The 21,035-nt window shown below is 40.6% G+C and overlaps 1 protein-coding gene across 1 annotated transcript; it reads right to left on the bottom strand.

The window, feature by feature from the left end:
- Positions 1-5,809: 5,809 nt before the first annotated feature.
- Positions 5,810-6,912, bottom strand: LOC131243200 (E3 ubiquitin-protein ligase SGR9, amyloplastic-like). Its single transcript, XM_058242368.1, has one exon. It carries the CDS (start codon positions 6,775-6,777, stop codon positions 5,962-5,964), a length of 816 nt encoding a protein of 271 aa, XP_058098351.1. The 5' UTR covers positions 6,778-6,912; the 3' UTR covers positions 5,810-5,961.
- Positions 6,913-21,035: the final 14,123 nt, after the last annotated feature.

Raw genomic sequence — 21,035 nt, 5'->3', positions numbered from 1 at the left:
TCGATAATTGCAAACCATATGGTCAAAGGATCTCAAGAATACCCTCATCCTAGCCTTCCAATAGGTGTAATTAGACCAATCAAAATAAGGTAGTTGTGTGAAGACACTCTCCTCATAGGTAAATTTCATTTTTAGATCTTACTATAGATGGTTAAGTCCATGAAGAGAAGCCCATTTTGGTACCAATTGCAATTGCATGGATTATCTACCAATGACGCATGTGAAAGGTTAGAGAAGCTTAGAATTATGGCTACGTCCTAAGAGGGGGTGAATAAGACCACTTAAAAATTATTTGCCTAATTAACCAATTAACCAATTAACCAATTAAAATTAATAAGAAAAATTAACACATAGGCTTTCAAGCCAAAGTGGGTACAATCACATAGACTACAATAGATGTAACAATTAAGCAACTAATCTATAAATATATTGAGCTTGCGTATGCTTACAAGTTAAGTGCCTAGCATACAACCCGATTCAAATATTCATATAATTTAACTAATTTAACACATAAGCATGAATAAAATTGTAATCAAATGACAATCACAAACACAAGCATATATAATGGTTTGGTTTCCCTACTCCACTCCTAACAGACACACTCTCCTTGAGTGTACCAGTATTCGCTATCTTAGGAGTTTTTAATAGTTTCACCCCTAACCTTTACATACCTACAGAAGGACCTATACATAAGTACACTCATGTGTCAAATGAATACGTTTCTACCCATATTGATGGCTCTCGCAAGAAACTTTAGTTGGTTTTCTATCGGCTAACCAACAAACACTAGCATTCTTAATCCAAGGCCTTATATAAACACCCACCGGAAGCTCCTCATGGATACTAACACGTATACACCCGTGTCTGGTGTATTTGACCCAACACAAGAGCGTATGTCTTACATAAGAACCTATTCACGTTTCGATCGCAAGCTATACACTCAATCATACACAAGAAATGAATGTGAATGGACTCTACAATTGATAACTTGTCAGATTAAGCCCATTTGTAACACCTTCTTGAGATGCTTCTTCAATGTTCTCTCGTACTTGAGTCGGTTTCTCAATTGCTCCTAGGTTCGTTGATGCTGATGATTCAACTCCACGAACAAACACCTTACATACGATACTCTGATGAGGTGACGAAGGTGATGTGAGAATGATTGAATCTTTTACAACTAATGGTTTTAGTTGATTCGTAGTAAGGATTCACCTAAATTGGTCTTCTAGAGGATTTAGAAAAAGATATACTTATAAGATTACTGTCTAATCTCTACAAAATTATGGAGATCAAGTTCATCTTCAACAGTAAGGCTAGAATCCTTATTAGAGTGATAAATCTCATGGAGATGATTTAGAGCTCATTGGTTTAGAGGCTTAAGATGATGGATATGAGTGGGGAATCATCTAGGCTTCTATTACATAAAAAATTATCAATTTGCCTAAAGCCCGAATGCCCTTTTATAATAAATAGGTTTTCAATGGCTATAAAATGAGCAAAAAAAATGACTTCCTAAATCGATTATACATTTTTTATTTATGCCATAAAAGCTCGCTGGATAGTTTTGGTCAGGTTTGATCAATTAAGCTCGATCGTCGAATGATTGACTCGATCGATCGAGCTTCGTTTGAGAATCGTTAAGATAGGCCAGAGATCTCCTTGTATAGTTTTAGCCATGATTGGTTGATCAAGTTGTACTTCAATCGATTGAAATGATCAATCGAGCTTTGATCTAAGTCACCTATGAGTCTGCTGTTTTTAGGCAATTTGGTTTACAACATTTATGAACCTCTATTAGTCCTTTATCATGTTTTAAATGAACTCTTAAGGTTGGCAGGTGATCAATTAATGGTGTTCCTATTAGGGAATGATCATCTAGAGGATATGTTATTTTGGGTCTAAGTTTAGTGTAACATCTCAAATTTTCATAGACAGAGTTTGTACTTGTGCAAGAGGAAATCAGGTGTTAATAAAGTAGGATGTAGATGTCTCGAGGGTTAGCCTTGACATTTCTCTTATTTAGATCATATCCGATTATACTCGTAATGGTAATCATTCACAAAATAAAATTAACTACATTTCTCATTCCAAAATTAAATAAACTGTCAAATGCTCTCACAATGGGAGCTTATTACAGTATCTGAGTTGCATAGCGGAAGTATGAAGAAAATAAATCATAAACTAATTTTCCTATTCTAATTAATAAAGTCTTCTATCAGAGACTGGTCTTTTGGATCCTTAACCTGTACATCACTTGCATCATCTGTATAGTTGGAGAAGGTCAATGGCCTACTCATAGTGATGGTTATCCTTTAAAAATAACAATAATTCAAGAAATTTATAAAAGTAATGTAAGGGTTTTGATACGTCACTTACTCCACTACTACGAGAAGTATCAGCATGCGCAACCAATCTACATGAATGCATGCCTAACAAAGTGTGTGCGGCTTATCATACATAGTAATCATCACAATGTGAAACATGATTCATAGAAAATTCGACTTGACCTGCATCCCATAACTACGGATATTCGCCGGCATGTCCGACGTTAATGTGGATTTATGCGAATATCTCAAGTCGACACAACAATACGATTGAGGATTTACGTAACACGATGTGTTCATGGAGTGACTATTTGCGACATCCAATCCCAAGAAGTGATGTAACAAGCATGACGATTTACTTACATTGATTATGCACCATGCCAACCAACCCACGGAATTATGTGCCGACCAATAGGGCTGCTACTCGCAACGCATTACATCCACGATAAATATTTGAATCACTAGTTATAATACCTTTAACACATCACTTGCTTTGATAGAGAATGTAAACCAAATCATAAGGGTTCTGGAATATCAAGGCCCATGTCCAAGTCTCAAAGGTAAATAATACAAGACTAATAAAGTAAGGAAGAGAGTAGCAATGACTAACTCGCAAAGAGGAGAGTAACAATGATCAACTCAATAAGAGGAGAGTAGCAGTGACTAACTCAATAAATAGAAAAGTAGTAATGACCAACTCAATAACAAGGAGAGTAGTAATGGCCAACTCAATAAAGAGAAAAGTAGCAAGGGTTAACTCAACAAATTGATAAAGGCAATGGCAAGCCCTGTATCCATCGCTCCACATAAATTCATAAAGATCACTTATAATTAATATCATATATAATTCTCAAAAGGGTAAATAATTTATGTTAGTAAATTAAACATTTGCAGAGAACATCACAGTCATAAAAGCTTGTAAATGGCAAGATAATAATATCTTAAATCAAATAATCTTAAAGGATAAAAGCTCTCACCTTATTTATTCAGTTCTTCCTCAAATGTGATTATGTGTTGCAGGATTGGGAATTTAACCTGACATTTAATCAGTCTAAGCAGTTAGATTTTGTTATGACTCTCCTTAATTGTCGGTATGAATTTAGGGAATTCCTGTGGCTAATCTTGACTCGATTTGACTCAAGTCTCCATCTGAGTTTTCTTGGTCGAGTTGACTCGGTTTTGGATGTTCTGGTTTGACCCGCTGAAAGGAAAGAAAGGGCGGAGAAATCTGGAAAGAAGGACGGACGGATTCTGGCCTACCTGGGTTGGAGTCTTGACTCAGAGATCGTGTGCAGTGGCTCTCTTTTCCTTCTCTTTTGCTGAGGTGATTCCTTACTGCTGTTGTTTGCCGGAGCTCTCTCCCGCTCTTACGTTTCTCTTTATCTCTGTCTCTTTTCTTTTTTTTCTTTCGCCCTCTTTTCTTGCTGTGGTGTCTCCTCCCATAGTCGGATGGATGGTCTTATAGGTAGAAGAGTTTCCAGACCCTTCTGCGAACTTTTTACGCAATCTCATTTTCGCGGCAAAGAAAACAGACGCAGTTCCCTGTTTTTACGAAACAGTGAAATCAATGTTTCCGCAGTTTCTCCTTTGTCTTAGTTTTCTTTCTTTCTTTCGCAGTTTTTTTAGGTGGGGTCGGAAGTGATTCACCTCTGTTTTGAACGATCTTGATCAGCCCATGTAGGCCCCCTTCGGGTTTCTTACGCAGGGAGTTTGGAACTGAATCGGTTTCTTTTGCTTTTTGCGGAAAGATTTGCAGACAGAAGTCTGTTCTGTTGTTCTGTTGGGCTTGGTGTGAAAGGGGTTATTTTTTGGTCGAACTTGTCCTGTGAACACATTGGACGGTTCAGATCACCCTAGATGATCATGGTGGTGGGCCACCGTGGCTTCCAAAGGACGCCGTCCGTTCAAACTTCCTGAAAAACAGGGAGATCTGTCGTTCCGTTGTTGTCAGGAATGGTGGTCGATGATTGGCGATGACTGACAATGAACGGCTTGGATCTGTTCATTGTTTCATGATGGTGGGTCCCACTGCACGTTCTTGTTGCAGTCGGATTCAAATCCCAATCGCAAGAACAGAGAAAAACGGAAGAGGGCTTTCCTCTTCGGGAGAAGCCTGGTCAAACACCGTTTGACCGGCTCTCTAGTCTGGTGCTTTGTGGTAGTGTATACGTTCTGTGAACGCACACACAAGTGTGGGTCCCACAGTAATTATCAATCCAATCCGTGCCGTTTATTATATGTCGTGGGCTTTCCCAGATTATGCGATCAAGAATGGTGCAGTTTCAAACCCTGGATGAGCTACGACAAGGGATTTCATTCAAATTTGCATTAAGGATTGTCACAACGAGAGTTTCAAGAAATCTTTGGTCCTATATGTTTATAAGTCTTTTTTAAAAATAATTCTTATAAAAGAATTTTATATCTAAATCATTATAAGTAAAGAACTATTCATCAAATTGATAAATAGAATGTACATGTACCAAACCACATGACAGGTGGTTTTGGTTTAAATCATAGATCAGATGGCTTGATTTGAAAATTGGAGACTCTTCTCAATAGTCAGATTTGTGATGGGAATTAGATGTAAGGTTACATTCCATGGTAACAGTCGAGATCTTTCAATACTTGGAATTGGAAAGTTCGGGTTGTTATCATTAGGATTACAAAAGCACCTCAATTCATATGTTATTCACTTCCTTGATGCTTTATATCTCGTGTTTTTAGTATTCAACTTTCAAAGGCTCAATTCACTCACCAATATACAGACTCACGTGATTAACAAATAGATGTAAAAATAAGTTCATTCATAATAACAATGTATAATAACTTTAGACCTACTCACCCAGCTACAAGGATTCATATCACTCTAAAAAATAATAATAGTCATCATCGAAATGCCTTATCCATAAAAGGAAATATATACACTGCATGATTTTTCATTTTACATAATTCTATTTTGGGAGAGCAAAATTGATTGGGCGGGGGAAGGGGGTGGGTGGTGATTTGACAAGTAGTCCTTACTAGCTTAGTGAGTGATACAATTTTGCTGGAAGCCAAATAAACCCCAACCAAATAAAGGAAAAGCTCATTAATCAAGAAATCCTACCTGTGAAAGATCCTCCAGTTACAAGACAATCTTTATTGTGTATTACCATTTTACAGTTTTGTACAAGTGGGGTTGATGGTTGAGTGATCCAAACCCAATGATATGGTGTACCTGCAATGAATGAACCATGCCAGAGAAGTTTCCTATATGGAAGATCTTAGCCATCCAATATTTTCTTCTTTATCTAGTTGAACGTGAACCACTTTTCTTGGTTTAGGCGTTTGTAGGACCACAACGGAAATGGCAAATTCCTTCCGTAATGGACGTCTTCGGGAGGTAGTCCATCTCTTCGACGCGCATCAGATGAAGCCATCTGCACCAAAAAAACAAATGATACCATTTGAAAAACAAAGGACCAAAGAAAACTATGCATAACCTGAGCTTGAAGACCGATTTATTGTGCCATCACCGGCATGCGAAATCACAGTTACATCGATGAGTAGGGGCCGTCGAACATGCATCTCATTTATTTCTTAGTACACAAATTCAAGAAAACAAACAACATCGTACAAGCCCAAATGAACCACTCATTCAATCATGATAACCGCTTTGCCAATTCCGTCTGCTCCTTGCAATCACAATCCTCCAAAGCCTCTCTATCTCACAGAAAACATCGTCGCCGGTAGCAGTTGTCAGCAGCTCAAACCTACAACATGGGCATGTGTTTGCCTTTCTAAGCCAAGGCAATATACAAAACCAATGGAATACATGCTCACATGGCAATTTACACCCATCCCTCTTCTCACTTTCCAGCTCTTCCCAGCAAATCACACACTCCTTGGAAGTACCATTTCCATCATACTCTTCAACCCAAGTTACCGATCCCGCTGACTTATTCTGTCCAGTAACCGCTTCAAGAAACTGCCGGCATTTGACGGCAGTGTCTACGCATGGACCCAAAATGGCCCACCCGGAAACTCCTAACCCAGCTAAGCTCAGCACATTCTTTAGAAAATGATCAGTGAGGCTCGTGTGCCAATCCGTGGAATCTAAATCGGACGCCTCACATAAGGCGAAGAGTAATAAGGCAGCGTCCAAGTCGCGTGATCCACTGTCCACGTTCTGATTCTTTGTAGCATCTGTGTTTGAAGAGGAAGGAACGAGTGTGATTTGAACCAGTGACCTTAGGAGCAAGCGAGCAAGGAGCAATGCTTTTTGGTGGAAGGAGAGGCTCTCGATGTAGCGGACAGTTTGGGTGAAATGGTGGGGTGATTTGAGGAGGTAGCAAAGGCGTCGTTGCTTGTGCAGAGAGTCTGACGCTAAAGAGTTTGTCAGATGGGAGAATTGGCGGACGTCGAGGCTAACCAGCGTACCCATAACGGCTTCACCCCATTTCTCTTCCTCCATTGATGAGAGAGAGAGAGAGAGAGAGAGAGAGAGAGAGAGAGAGAGAGAGAGAGATTTCTTCCAGACCCTGAGTGATGCCAGATCTCACGATACTTTGGTTTATTGGCTGGAGAATCCCTCCTGTTTGGCTAGGCAATCATCATCCGGCTTCTTGTGGAGGAGAATTTGGTGCAACTAGCTGCACGTGGGGCCACCGATCGGATGGCTCTGGGTGATTCGGTTAGATTTCTCCTAAATTTAATGATGCCCATATAGTCGTAATACTTTGGTTTATCGGCTGAAGTGCCCAAACGGTCCACCCAAGTATTTGTCTAGCATTCAACCCGTCCAGCAGGGTCTCCCCACCACAAAATGGGATACCTAACAATGGGGTTAATCCAGGGAGCGGTTTGGGTGAGACCCGGACTTACCCTAGACAGTGCGGCACTTACCGTGGTGTCTACCTTGATGTATGTATTCTGTTTCCACTCCCTCCATCCGTGATTCAATATCATTTTACGACATTATCCTTAAATTAAAGCATATCTAATTATCAGGTGGACCATACCATATGAAACAGTAGTGATTGAAGGCCTTACCATTAAAAACTTCTTAGGACCTTAATGTCTCCATAGCATTTATTTTTCATCCAATCTATTGCTATGATCACATAAGCCTGCCTGAAGGAGGGAAAAAAAAAGAAGCTTAGATCCAAAACCTTGGTGGCCCATTAATGGTCGGTCATCACTCTTTCCTATGCATGCAATGGTTCACCTGATAAGTGGATCTACTTCAAAAAATAATAAATAAAAAAATAAAAAAAAATATTTTTTATTTTTGGAATAATGCCTTAAAAGGATCTCAAAAAATAGATAGACCGCTGAGTGGATACATAATATATACATTAAGGTGGAGCCCACGGTAATGCCGTCTTGGGTGAGTCCGGTGTCTCACCTAATCCGCTCGCGCTAACCCAATGGTACGGTGGGACTGGTTATAAGATGTTTAGTATGGTAATGCTCATGCGATGGTTGTATCGGCCTCACTTCTAGATTTCGAGTTTTCATGCATGGGACACGCTTCTGTATACGTTAGGTGCCATACACATACTGCTGTTGCCAGGTGTGGTTAGTTGGGACGTGGATTGGGTACTACCAGGCCTGTCCTTCTGCACAGGCAGCGCCTACGAGGGGCCGCTGTGATGTATGATTTTTATTCACACCGTCCATCCATTTTTCCATATCATTTTGGGCATAAACCCCAGAATGACATAGATCCAAGGTCCATATCATTTTGTGACCTTATGAACAGGTTGGATGGCAAATAAACATAATGGTGGGCCTTAAAAAAGTTTCAATGGTGGACGTCATTATCCCCGCTCCTTCCCGAGGTGTGGTCCACTTGAGCCTTGTATCTGCCTCATTATTGGGGCTTATATTTTAAAATAATAAGGCAAAATGGATGCATGGGGTCGATAAATCCTACACATCATCTTGCTCCTCGGAACCCTTGCATGTGCCGATTTTGTACCGACAGTGTAGTACTAATCCACGTCTGAAATTCTCATCTACAATAATTGTGAGGGAACGAGCGTCTTATCCGTAGTTTTTTTCAACCACAAATAATTTATGCGTGGGCTGTTTTTATTTATTTATTTATTTTATACACAAGCAATCACACCACTGTGGTTTTTCACCGTAATGGATAACTCCTCGTGTTGAAACTCTGGTGAGTATAGGAGTGGCTGTGATAGTACCGAAATACCCATTCAAGTTTCGTTTTCCTTTCAGAAATGGCAACTCAAGTAACTTTGTTGAGGCCAGATACAATACATTTTACTTTCAGAAATGGCAACTCAATTAACTTTGTTGAGGCCAGATCCCATCCAATACATTTTACTTTCAGAAATGGCTACTCAAGTAACTTTGTTGCGGCCAGCTCTAATACCAACGTTTCTAAGACAAACTTAACGTACAAACGAAGTACGGGGCCCACCGGTGATGTTTACAATGAAATCTAATCCGCCCATCATGCATGCTCCTCGCCTCATTTATAGTAGAGACTTTTGCATGGACTCTCCACCTTTGGAAATCAGATAAAATGCCCTCGGCTCCTCACACCTGATTAGTTTACACCAGTGAGGCCTGTCCCGAGCTCGCCACATGCAGGCTGGCCTCTGAGGAGCCCACCGTGATGTGTGGGTTTATCCACACTGTCCATCCTTTTTTCCATATCATTTTAGGGAATAAGCTCAAAAAATGAGACAAATCCAAGGCTCGGGTGAACCACAAAAGGGAGATTGAGCGCCCACCATTAAAATTTTCTTGGGTGCTGCAGGTTTTGGACCAAGCTGATATTTGTGTTTTCCCTGTATGAGAAATGGTTGGATGGCCAGTAAACATCAGAGTGGGTCCTTGTAAGGCTTCAACGGTGGGCGTCATTGTCACCATTGCTTCCTGTGGTGGGTGTTATTGTCACCATTGCTTCCTGTAGTGTGGTCCACTTAAGGCTTGGATCTGCCTCATTGTTTGGCTTATACCCTAAAATTATATGGAAAAATGGATGATGGTATGGATAAAACTATATACATCACAGTGGACCACTTAGAACCCCAGCCTGTGCGGAGCCAGGGACAGACGGGGGAACTACCCAATCCGCATCCCATGTTGAGGTCTGCTAGTGTGGTGATAGTTGATTGGATGGGCCCACTTTGCATAAACCGTACATGCTCCAAAATTATCCAGGAGTAAGAGATCGTGGCCGCCATCAGATCAAGTCTCTAGATATGGAATCTTGTACATGAGTAACTGCAGGGTTTTCGAGGAACAGATGGACGCTATGTGCACGTGGTACGCACCGTTTATTGATCTAAACTATACGAGAGTTCCCCATGTGGATAAGTGATGCAAAATCTCTCGTAATGGAAGATTCGAACATTTGAACATTGGATGTAATCAGTTTGGCATAAAGACATGCGATGAACCAATGATACTAGTTGTCTGTTAGATGACGATCAAGCAGGTGATTAAACCACATAATAATCAAGAGTCTATATTTAACAATATTCAAATGTCTATTAATTGGAGTTTAGCATTGTTTAATCAATCTGATTATCAGGCCTTGTCCAATTTAAAGTTGATGTAGGGCTGGTCGTGGACAATTTCATTGTCAAGATGGACCAAAGAAGGTCCGATCGGAGGTGGAAGTGATCTAGACTGTCAGAACCTTAAAACATGCACATTTCGTAAACCTAAATGAGTTACGTATCATCATGCATGATTTTGGGTAGGAGAAGCTGCTTTAGCCAACCAACCCACTATATATATATATGCAGGGTTGCCCATGCTGAATTTGCGAGATTCCTTGGTATCCATGTCAAAGATCCATTTTATTTTTGTTTTTACTATTTATAGTAAGTTTTAGTTGGTCATAACTTTTGATTCTTTGAACTTTAAGAGTTGTGTCCAACATGAAATGGGCTTGGAAATTTTAGGAGAACAGCGTGGTTAGGCCAATTAGGAAACTTACTATTTTTGGCCGAAACCAAGAGGTTTAGTGGAAATCATGACCGCTTATAAATAATAAGTTTACTATTTATAGCAAGTCAATTTTAGGGAGTTTGAGTTGTAGTTTGATTCTGAAACTTCTTCCTAGGGTTTATATCACTATTTAAGGGATTGTAAACTCGGTTTTTTCTTTAATTATCAATTAATTTATTTTGAATTTTATTAGAATTTATTTCTATTTTCTTTCCAATCTCTATGAGGAGTCCAGATAAGCTCCTTGGATTTGAAGTAATTATCACTTGAGGAAGTCGGTTCTTGACCTCATCATGCCTATCCCTGAGTCAAAAGTGGGCCCGCCGCATTTCCAATTTTTGGATTGAAGTACTTATATGCTCCATGTATAATAGGTGTGCGTGTGTATAGTTGATCATACTCATTGACAGTAACAATATTTTTCCAAAATCTCATAAACAACTATGTGGAAGACTTGTAGTTATTCTTTCCTACATATGGCACGCTACTGATTCAACGGTTAGGATTGATTGATTTGTCTGATTTTCATGCTAAACTGTGTATCTATTGAGTTGATGGTAGAAATTATAATGGGGATAATGGTCCACATTCAACATGAAAATTTAGATGTTTGCTACTATTTATTCAGTCTGACTTTTTGGTTATGCTGCATCGACAGTCCTGCCAGTGATTTAGGCAGTAGAGATTGACATGAAACAGTGGCATGTGTAAGGTGGAGTCACCGCCAATTTTACAACTGCGGTCATCTGTAAGAAGAGTGGAGCCCATGTAAAGGCGGTTGAGTAGGCCCCTAACGCGGGCGGGAGATGCTAAGAATGGTCAATCGTAGCCGTCCAATGGTGGGCTGGCGAATCCATAGTGAGAAATGGTAGAACAAGTGAAATGTCAAGGATATGTTTGTCATTGTCTGAAAAGGCAGGGAGATATGTTGGCAATATTCTCGAAGATAGCTTCTCAGCAGAAGGATGTTGAAGTAGTTTTGGAACTATGGATAATGCATTATTTGCTAAACAGGGAGGCATGGTCTCAATTATTATAACAGAGAAGAAGACGGAAGAAAAGGAAAGAGAAATTGGGGAGGGTATGGAGAGAATGCTCGAGTAGCGGTGGGCTTTTGTCGATTAGTATTCGTTAGCTTCGTTGGTGTTTGGCTTTCACGAGTCTTTTCTTTCTTTCGGTGGGAATAGGGTCGTCCTCCCGTGGATTCCATTTTGGGGCTGGATCCAATGCAAACATTTTTATATTAAGCTTAAAGGCCTACCGTGTTGTTTTAATGACATCCAATCCGCCAGTATGTGTAGAGCTGTACATGAACCGAGTTAGCTCTGTTAACTCGCTCCACTTGACTCGAAAAAGTTCGATTTGACTCGGTTCGAAACTGAGTTCCAGCCGAGTCAAGCTAATTTTTGGAGCTCGAACAAATTTTGAGCCGAGTTCGAGCTTGTCCAAGCTCGAATCGACTCGGATCGAACCTCAACTCAAATCAAACTCGGATCGAATCAGTTCGGTGACTCGGTTATTTCACTATTGACGCTGCTCACCAAGCATTTGATGAAATGACTCAACGAAGTAGTGTTTGGGGTGCATACATTCTCTACAGGATCAGCTGGTGGCGAGGAAGGTATGATACGAAACAAATAACTACAAAAAAAAAAATTACATGATAAAACCACCATTGTATTTTGATTTTGATTCTGCCTGTCGAGTGTTTGATGAAATGCCTTCAAGCACGTACTGTGAGAAATTGAAGGTGCATTTCATGTGTTTGAAAAAATGTTGCAGAGGCTCGAACTGGCCCGAGCTACCGACCGAGCCGGGTTGAGCTGGCCAATCAAGCTTGAAGATCGAGCTGAGCTGAGTTCGAGCTGGGGTCAGCTACTGGCCGAGCCAAGTAGAACTATGCCAAGCTTGACTCGTTTTGACTCGTGTACAGCTCTAAATATGTGCGCCCTTTTATATTTTCCTTGGATCCCAAAAATCTCAGGTGCGCTTACCATGTGAAATCATGCTTAGAACCTCTAAAATCAGATATTGCGGCCCACCCGATTTTTGGAATGGCATGACTTTTGAATGGATTAGATGGAATGTACAAAATATAGTGGGTCTCACATACGACCTTGAAGGATTTCAATGGTTGGCTTCGGCATACCAATTGTTCCTGGTGTGTGGCCCACTGGAATTTTTGATTGGCTTCATTTTTTGCCCTAAAGAATAAAATTACAAGGCCAAAATGATGGATGGTTTGGATGTTATTAAAAGGTTATATGGACCCTACGTATTTCTTTGTATGTTAAGCTTAAATGCTGAACTTTGTAGTTGCATCCGGCCTCTTTTCGTATAGACGACCCCGAGCCAACACAAAGGTTTCTAGGATAAGCTTAATATACAAATCAAGCCCTGTAGTTGCAGGGACATCCAACCAGCCATCATGTGAACCCCCTCTGTGTTCCCATTGGATCCCAAATCTTAGGTTGATCCATAACTTAGGTGGGCCATGCCATGTAAAATCACGCCTAAAACATCTAGAATCACATGTTTTAGCTGACCTGAGTTTTGAAATGGCCTGAGTTTTTGGATGTCTACTCACCCGGGTTAGATTTATCTTCTAAATGGATTAGATGGCATATGTAAAACTTGGTGGGCCCCACATACAACATAGAAAGTTTTTATTGCAGGCTTTCCTATTACAACTATTTCCTGCCCCGTGGACCATCTGGTTTTTGGATTGGCTACAGTTTTGGGTGGAAAGAAGAATACTATGGGCTCACATGAGGGACATGTTTAAATTCATTAAAATTAAACAGTATTCTCTACGTGTTGGTTTATACGTTAAAAACGTGGGGTTGAATGTGACGAGGGCGATCACCGTCTTCCTGAAGTATAACCACTCCAAATCTATGGAGCTTCTCTAGATTCCTCATAGAGACTTATCGAATCCACGGTAAAAAAAAAAAAAAAAAAAAAAGAAATAATTCTAAAATATTTGAAATAAATTTGTTGGTTATTGATAAACGAGTCTACAACTCTCTAAATAGGGATAGCAAGACTTGGAAGAAGTTTATGAATTAAACTATAACTAAAACTTACTAAATTTCATAACTTACTATAAATATTAAATTTACTATTTATAGTAAGTTTCATATGTGGCTTAACACGTTATTCTCCTAATTTTTCTAAACACTTTTCATGTTGGATACAACTCCTAAAGCCCAACAGATGAGGAGTTACAATCAAGCCAAAACTTATTAAAAATAGTAAAAACATAAATAAATATGGAATTCGACTGTCGATATGATGGAATCTCGCAAATTCGGCGTGGGTAACCCGGCTTTGCCAGGTTGGTTTGCTAAAGTAGCTCGTCCTACCCAAAATTATATATGCTACGTCGAGTAACTCATTCCGGTTTGTGAGATATGCATGTTTTAAGGACGGTCTTGATGACTTCTGCCTCTGATCGGGCCTTCTTTGATCCATCTTGGACATGAAAGTGTAAGTGCTAAAATGATTAAAGCACACTTTAGTTGTCAAATTTCATAAAGCCAAAATAACTTGACAAGATATTGTTGAGGGTCAAATATTGCATATTAGACCCCAGTTATTACCTGATTTTATGTACATGATAATGTTTAACATCATATTTTAATCATGTTTTTACTACAAGGTGAATTTACGAGCTTAGACTAAAAAAGGGTGCTAAAAGCATGAATTTGATACTCAAGAATCACCAAGGCAAGGAACGGATCTTAGGGCACTGAAATCGAAGAATTTATACGACAAAGATCCAAGAAAATCAAGTAATCAACGATAAAGAGGCCTGAAAGTCGTCCTGAATGCAAGATCACAGGGTTCTCACCATCCGTTTGGATCAAAACTTTATATTTGGCCTGAGAACTCGAAATTAAATATACACGTCGAATTTCAGCCATTAGATCTTTGTGGAAGTGGCCCAACGGATAGATCAGCCCATAAATGTGAGACCCGACCCGAGTTCGCATGTGTGCATGTGTGTGTGTGAGTATGTATTCCGTCCATCTTGATCTCGCGGTCCTACCGGTCGAATCTCGGCGACCCGTGACCTTTGGATAGTGTTTGCGGTCATCCGTGAGCCCAGTCATGAAGACCCAGCTCGGATCGAGTTGAGACCTATACCATTGTGACCGCATTGTCGCAGCGGTTCCAATGGCGCGTCTTGTGCATCCATCTGATGTGTAGATCGTAAGTTGGGTGCATTTCATTTTCTAAGCCCTTGATTATGATCATGCGACCCACCTGGGGGTGGTGTGCATGGATTTCTAGGTAGGTCCCATCTCTTGGAACTATTTTCAACACACACTACACATACACACTACCTAGGCCCTATCCCTACACCACCCATCTCTAAAACACCACCCACTAACCTAAAAAGTCTACTAACCCTACAACATTGTTTCTAACTCCCTATTACCATGATTTTTCTTCTCTATCCTAGGTAAGAAACTCATGATTACTTAGCTTAAAAGAGATTTTTCTCTCTTTCCCTCTCATTTTCTCTCTCTCTTCTCTTCTTCCCTAGCAACATTCCTCCAAAAATTTCCAAATTCTTCAGCCCCTTCTCCTCCTTTTTCCTCTTAATCCATCCATTAAAAACCCATCTCATCCATCTATCTTGGTTTCTTGGAGCATTTGGAGCTTGGTGATCCAAGTTTTGGTGAAGATATTTAAGTGAGTGCTTCTTTATTCCATGCAATATCCCTTCCATAGTATAGATCTTCTTCTTCTTTCATTCGGAAAGTGTAGGACCCACCAATCAATGGTGGAGATCCTACACAATTCCTTGGATGTGGCCAAATGGTCCATCTTATGCATGCATGGGGTTTCCTCTTGATGGACCCCATCATGGAGGGTTCTCCACATTCCATAACTTGATGGGTCATCTAGACCCTTGCATCATGGTTGAGATGGTATCTCATCCATTCATCTCAAGTGTAGATCATGCATGATGAAGATCCATGGTGAAATATAGATGGAAATGCAATGTATGGGTGTGATTGTGTTGGGGAAGGCTCAATAGTAACAGAGCCTTCTCCCAATGGCCGGAATATTTTTATTTCTCTTCTTCTATCTTTCCTATGATTGCTGATGATGTGTGTGGTCCACTTGGTGGGCCTGGACAGTCCAGAAAAGTCCAGCTAGGGTGGGACATCCATACCCACCTACACTATGGTTGGGTGTCCCATTTGCTGACCTTTATTAATGCATGCAAGTGTGGTAACCTTGGGATTTGTTTTGGACATTTGTGGGGCCCACTAGGGAGGGCCATAGCACCTAGTTCTTGGAGTATTTTCCCTTTTTATTTAGCTTATATAATTAATTTTATCCAAAACATGTTGCTGTCCAGAATTTTCTGGACAGTTTCTAGTTGATTTTGGACCAGATTTTGGGACTATTTGGGGGACTATTCATAACCACCAAATATACTTTTCTAAAAGGTGGGGATCTCATCTTGATGTCTCCCAAATTTCAGCCCAATCTGACATTCATAGGGGTCCCAAAGGTGTGGTCCAAGTGAGGTGGACAGTTTGGATTTTCTGCACTGTTCCAACAGCAATCCACTCTGGACAGGTTAGAATTCCAAAATTTATTAAAATAGTTTTGGGTGTGAAAAAATTATAAAAATTTACATAAAGATGGATCACCCATGGTGGGACCTACTACAAAAATTTTAGGCCAATGGACACCTGTACACACCGTAGTGATGGCTGGACCGGCCCATTATAACATGGCGTCCAGATCAGTCCGATTTTCAGGATAGATGGATTTCTTTAAATGAATTAAAATATTTACAGATGTCCAAAAATTCTGAAATTTTGTGGGGGTGTGTCCCACCTATGGTAGTGTCACTCTGTAAAATTTCAGCTCCAAGGGACCTCATTGGGCATCCAAAAGAATGGGCAAAGATAATTGGACTGCCAGATTTTCTGTTGTACAGTCCAGCAATATGCCTTAATAAAACCATAATTCAAAAATATTTTCTCTGATGGTGGGCCACCTTTTTGGGTTACCTCTCATTGTATGCATGATGAGGGACCTTGGCCCTCAATTTCCAGAGTTTTAGAGGCCCTGGACCCACTCCAATGGAGTGCCCAAATTTAAGATAGCAACATGTTATAATTATGCTTGGCCTTTGGGCTGAAATTTTGAGGAGTGAGGCCCACCACATTGTGAAGATCTTAGAGGAAATAATTTATCCCTTTGGTTCCTTAAATGTTGGGCTTAATAAATGTACTTTTGAGGCCCACCACAGTTGAATTTTAATTTGGGTCCATGAATGTAGCTAGTTGTTGAACTCTTTAGGCCCAATTGGGCTGGGACTTTTCAGATAGGCCCATTGAACTCATGGGCCATTTTTACGATAATATTGTGTTGGGTTAGTGGGCCGGATTAAACAAGTAGATGGGCCCTTGGTTGCCCACCAAATCAACTTTAATACTTGGGCCGGGTTGTAGGCCCAACTTACTTGACTAAGAGCATGACATTTGCCCATGTGGTTTGAGCAATAGGTTGCCCATTAGGCCACCACAATATATGGGATTAGTGGCCTTTATGTTGGGCCCTAACCTTTCCCCTATGGGCCCATAGTAGTATATATGGGTTGGGCTATGTGTGTTTCCCTTGGACCCATGTTGTAGATAGGCCTTGGGCCACCTTTCTGAAACCCAACATGAGTATTTGTGATATGATTATGGCTGCCCGTTTCTTATTTCTGATGTTGTGTGGGCCTTGGGCCTTGATCCATAATCAATTAGAGATGGGCTAACTCTTAGGGACCAACTGTGGTTGGATGTCCACATTGGTGGCCCTAAGGTAGGCCCATGGGCTTCTATAGGTGGTTAAAGGCCCACCATAGACCCTTGCTAGGCCCGTTTCATCTATTTAGGCCTATACCATTAGTCTCGTGGTCCTTAGTCTAGGTCCTTAGTCTCGTGGATTACCCCAGGTATATGGGCCTCCACTAGAGGTTGTATTCCTTATGAGGAATTGGTTAAGTACCTAGACCCTTTATTGTTAAGTAGAGAGTTCATCTTCACCTCATCGGCACCCATATTCATCTTCATGGCCCACTCCCATACGTATCATATGTATGATTGGTTGAGGTATGATTGGCCATGGCTGTGTCATTGTGTAGGACATGTTGCTATCTCCTCAAGAGATAGATACTTGGAATTGATGCATGTGTGATTGTGTGATTCATGCATCTGGCATTGCATATCTTGTGGATATTCGCCCTTACTTCATCAGGGCCCTGCCTCCACAGGGGTATTCGTGGATGGCCGTATGTGTGGACACCAGAAATATTAGTTGAGCATATCGGGTGCATATGATGCCCATGGGTGAAATTCCTAAAACTTCCATGGTACCAAGGATCTGTTCCAACGCCGTGACCGGGTGGAATATATGAGGGCACGAGGGCCTTATACCGTTAGGCCGCGGCTCCCACTGTCGTGTAGTCGGTTGGATAGGGGTGTGGCCTTACCTGCCTGGTGTGAGGAGGCATTGCTAGGCTGAGTCTGACCAGCTCGTAAATGGGTCCGCTACCTTCAGGCCTTGTTGGTGATTGGTTATCCACAGGCGGGTAGTGAGGTCTCTTACGCTCGTTTGACTGTGTGGGGTCTGCAGAGCGGCAGTCATTCAGCAGTGTAATGGACCTCGGTGATTTCCTTATGATTGGAAATGTACTTGACTTATGGTTTGGATATGAGCACTGACATTACTTGCATCGCATTAGCATTGGCTGTACAAGCCCCCCTTCATACATTGCCCTGGTATGGCACCCATTACTTATTGCATCGCATTCATGTGAAGCCTTGGTAAGACTAGTGATATATTCATTGATCATACTTCTCTCCTTATACCTCCCACTATTCTTCTGTACACCATTGTCACACACTTACACCACCCTCTAAGCTTCTATAAGCTTATGCACGATTGATGCGTGCAGGAGTTTCTAGACAGGCGTCGTAGCAGCAGAGTGTGGAGCAGAGCTGAGCATTTGAGGACCCTAGTGTTACTGACCTTTCCCTCTTTTCCTTTTTATCTTATGTATGTCCTTTTGGACCTTTTGGATGATTGTAAAAGTTCAAATTTTTAGTGGATTTTGTGATGTGTGCCTTTATTATTCTCAGATGTACTTGCTGTGATCTTGGGTATGCTCGCATTGGAAGTGATTATACTGTTATGAAAATCCTCCTTGTAGGATCCCAGGATCTGAACCTACCTCAGGAGGCGAGAATGGGGTACTACAGAGGCTGTTGCGGCCAGAACCGGCCATCGGGTTCCTTATGAGTGCGGTTACCGAGTCTGGGCCTTGACAATAAATCATTGATCTGGGGCCCACCTAATATCTGGATATGCTTTAATTTTGGTATGAACCCCTTAGGGCTTATTTGGTTTTCCAAATTACATCGTATTTGGATGTAAAGAAGTAATAATTACTTATTACATGTAATTATAATGATTGGTACTACTTCTATTGACGGTAGTCACATGTTTGTTTTATACAAAAAAAAAAAGAAAAAAAGAAGAAGGGTGGAGTAGGGATAAAATCACTAGCCATGTGTTTGGTTAAAGTGTGTAATAGACATGTCAAATTAGAAAAAAGTTATGGTGTCCACCACCTCACGTCTAATATAGCTGCAAATGCTGTTTGATTTGCCTTACAATCCCGAAAGTAGTAAAAAGGATTGTTGACCAAGGATTGTTAACCATTGCAAACAGTCGACCAGCGGTCAGTGGATAATGTATTCTCGGCCCCACTTTCTGTAACTCTTTCATCCACGTCGTTCATCCATAATACCCATATTTTTTCACTCATCACCTGACAGTTATGGCCTTAGAAAGGTATCAACGGTTTAAGTAAAGGTAAGTATCCACTCCTGAATCATACCTCTATAAATTCATTTTTTGGATTTGCCTCAAATCTCTAGTTCATGCACCGTATGGCAGACATACCTATTTCTAACACTATTCTCCATTAGCATGATCCAAAATAGATTTTTACAATCAGGCCTAATTGAAGTAGGGTTCATTCTGCCACTACGTGTCTTATGTATATACAACAAGATTTGGACTTGTCTAAAACATGTAATAACTCACTTTGCATAGCCCATGACACGACTACAAAACCTACAGAAATCATTGTCCAAAACAGGCCCAAAATGTCTAAAAATCAGAAACTAAAACGAGTTAGTAGCGCCACGAGAATAGATGAATGGCGAGGATGAAAATCAAGCAACCGAATATTATCCTTATCAGGGCCTTAAGAGAATGAGGCGTTTCCTCAACACCATCTCCCTCTATCCCGTTACTAGCACTATAATCACAGAAATGTGATGGTGATCTTAAGCTCCCTATATGATTGTTGCTGCAACTGGCAATGCAACGCGGTCCATGCATCGAGACCATGTTCTCATAATCCACTGCCAAATCGCCCACTGCTACATTCGGATGAGCTGAAACTTCCTAGAAAGTAGTCCATTGAGTAAATGCCTCAAACGTCGATTTATAGCCACGGAAGATTTCCCTCTACCTGTTAACGACACTCCTTCCACGTATAATAGATCTTGGGCTGGCGACTTTTGAAAACAACATACATCTTTTTACCCATCTGAACATTATGAAATATTATCATCAATGTCAAACTATTTGCAATAATAATAGAACATATTAAGTGAAAGAGTACTATATGTATATAACCACATGAAATTAGTGAAGATATAACGATTATTAGAGCATACCTGTAGCGATGACTTAAACTGTTAAATTTGTGTACTTATCCTATACACATTGCAAATATGAACAGGATAGTCATAATTAAAATGAACTTAGCAATAGATTAAAACAGGTAAACAGGTTAACAGGCATGAATGGAAAGATCATGAAATACAGATTACAATTCAAAAAAATAAACAAAAAATATCATCCAAAATAACCCACATCCATCTAGCTAGTGAACACAACTAGCACGTGTGTCCAAAAAATGTTGTGTCCAAAAAATGATTGGTTGACCAGCCAATGAAAACAAAAACCATCATGATCAAGTTGAAGGGACTACGCTTAGTTGGACGACTGATCCGGAGCAAGCATCATCAACATAAACTCCAACCTTCTATGGTCAAGGAGAGAAAGGAATGAAGTAGATTGTTGTTCATTTTTCGATAGTATCCTTGTAACGCGTACGATCTCATGACTTGTAAGGCCCTCAATCTACTCCACAGCTGGTACAACCTGCGACATACGTACCATGTATTTCCCTTGGTGTATGGTAATAGCCAGTGACTTGATAGCTTCAGCAACTTCGCTCATTCCTTTGCCTATGATATCACAAGGGCAATTCATCTTAGCTCTCTTCGTTGAATTGTTTGTGCTTCCAGTGTTAACTGAGTTGTTCACATTCACAAATGGACTTCAGTTTGCAATATGAGTACCATCACGACTTTGAAACGACCAGTGGATGTTAGGCACACTGTCCCCTACATCATCACTCGATAATACGAGAGTATCGTCATTCAGATCAACCGACGGTGTTGGTGAAGTATCAGGATCCCTGGACCTCCTCGATGGCTGATTATTACTCATGTTTCCTGCGGAAGCACCCAATCCAGTCACTCGGTCATTCCCAAATAAGTATGTTAGGTCATCGTACCTTCGCACCATTTTTTCGCGAACATGTTGTGCATAAGGATGTGACTATTGACAACAACG

This window comes from Magnolia sinica, chromosome 4 (genome assembly GCF_029962835.1).
Source record: "Magnolia sinica isolate HGM2019 chromosome 4, MsV1, whole genome shotgun sequence".
NCBI classification, from domain to species: Eukaryota; Viridiplantae; Streptophyta; class Magnoliopsida; order Magnoliales; family Magnoliaceae; genus Magnolia; species Magnolia sinica.
The sequence above is the reverse complement of the archived record's forward strand: the minus strand, read 5'-3'. Positions and strand labels throughout refer to the sequence as shown.